The following is a 1,118-nucleotide window of genomic DNA, read 5'->3' as shown; positions in this document are numbered from 1 at the left end:
TATATATAATATATATATATATATATAGAGAGAGAGAGAGAGAGCGTGGTTGGGTGGAGTTAGTAGCTGCTTTAAAAAGATGATCAGTCAATAACAACATAGAAAAAAATTACAACTTACAATTTGGTTGCTGTTTTCAGTCAAAACACCCAAAGTATTTTTACGGGTTGTATGAACCTTTGAAGATACTGATGACATCTGAAAATAAATAATTAAAACAATGAAAATAACAACAGCCATCTATACACAGTGTAAATACATCACTGAAAAGTAAATTTACTGATATTGCAAATAGCTGCCCAGCAGAATAAAAACCTATCACATACAATAGAAGCAGTATTAAATTAAAATAGCCATCTATGTATTTTACTTAAAATAAATACATCATTAAAATGAAAATTTACTGTGGAATTCAATGTCACACAAACACACACATATATGTATTGATACATGTATACATATGTATATGTGTGTGTATATATGTATAAATGTATATATATATATCTATATATACATACATACATACACACAGCCATAACAATATAGATACCCATACATAGACATACAGATGTATGCACACACACACACACATATACACAGATATAAAACAAACGCAGTTATACATGTACATATAAACTAGCAGATTCCAAAAGATTAAGAAAACACACACACACACAAATTGAAATAAAAACATTGCAACATAAACAAATACAAAACATAAAAGAATATAATAGGATGGTGGGAAGAGTTAACAAAAGGATTCACATTTCCAGTGTCAAAATATAATGAGGATGTTGAGAAACATTCACTAATGAGTATAAAGATATACACACACATAATCATACATAAGTGTACATACATTCATGTAGACACGCAAATACATATGGACATATGAAATTATATACACTCATACATACACTTACAGACCAATGAGATTACATAAAAAAAGAGAAAAATTATATATCTTTACTTAAATATTCATAAAAACATACACACACATAATCATACATAAGTGTACATACATTCATGTAGACACGCAAATACATATGGACATATGAAATTATATACACTCATACATACACTTACAGACCAATGAGATTACATAAAAAAAGAGAAAA

General features: G+C 27.8%; 1 protein-coding gene across 1 annotated transcript in view; it reads right to left on the bottom strand.

Annotated features, from left to right (window-relative positions):
• LOC106871545 (GTPase Era, mitochondrial) overlaps window positions 1-1,118 on the bottom strand; it is a 141,974-nt gene that overhangs the window by 73,739 nt on the left and 67,117 nt on the right. The window contains exon 4 of the mRNA XM_052968513.1: window positions 121-198. Within this exon, the coding sequence (XP_052824473.1) occupies window positions 121-198 (78 nt within the window). The remainder of the gene's footprint in view (window positions 1-120; window positions 199-1,118) is intronic.

This window comes from Octopus bimaculoides, chromosome 1 (genome assembly GCF_001194135.2).
Source record: "Octopus bimaculoides isolate UCB-OBI-ISO-001 chromosome 1, ASM119413v2, whole genome shotgun sequence".
NCBI classification, from domain to species: Eukaryota; Metazoa; Mollusca; class Cephalopoda; order Octopoda; family Octopodidae; genus Octopus; species Octopus bimaculoides.
The sequence above is the reverse complement of the archived record's forward strand: the minus strand, read 5'-3'. Positions and strand labels throughout refer to the sequence as shown.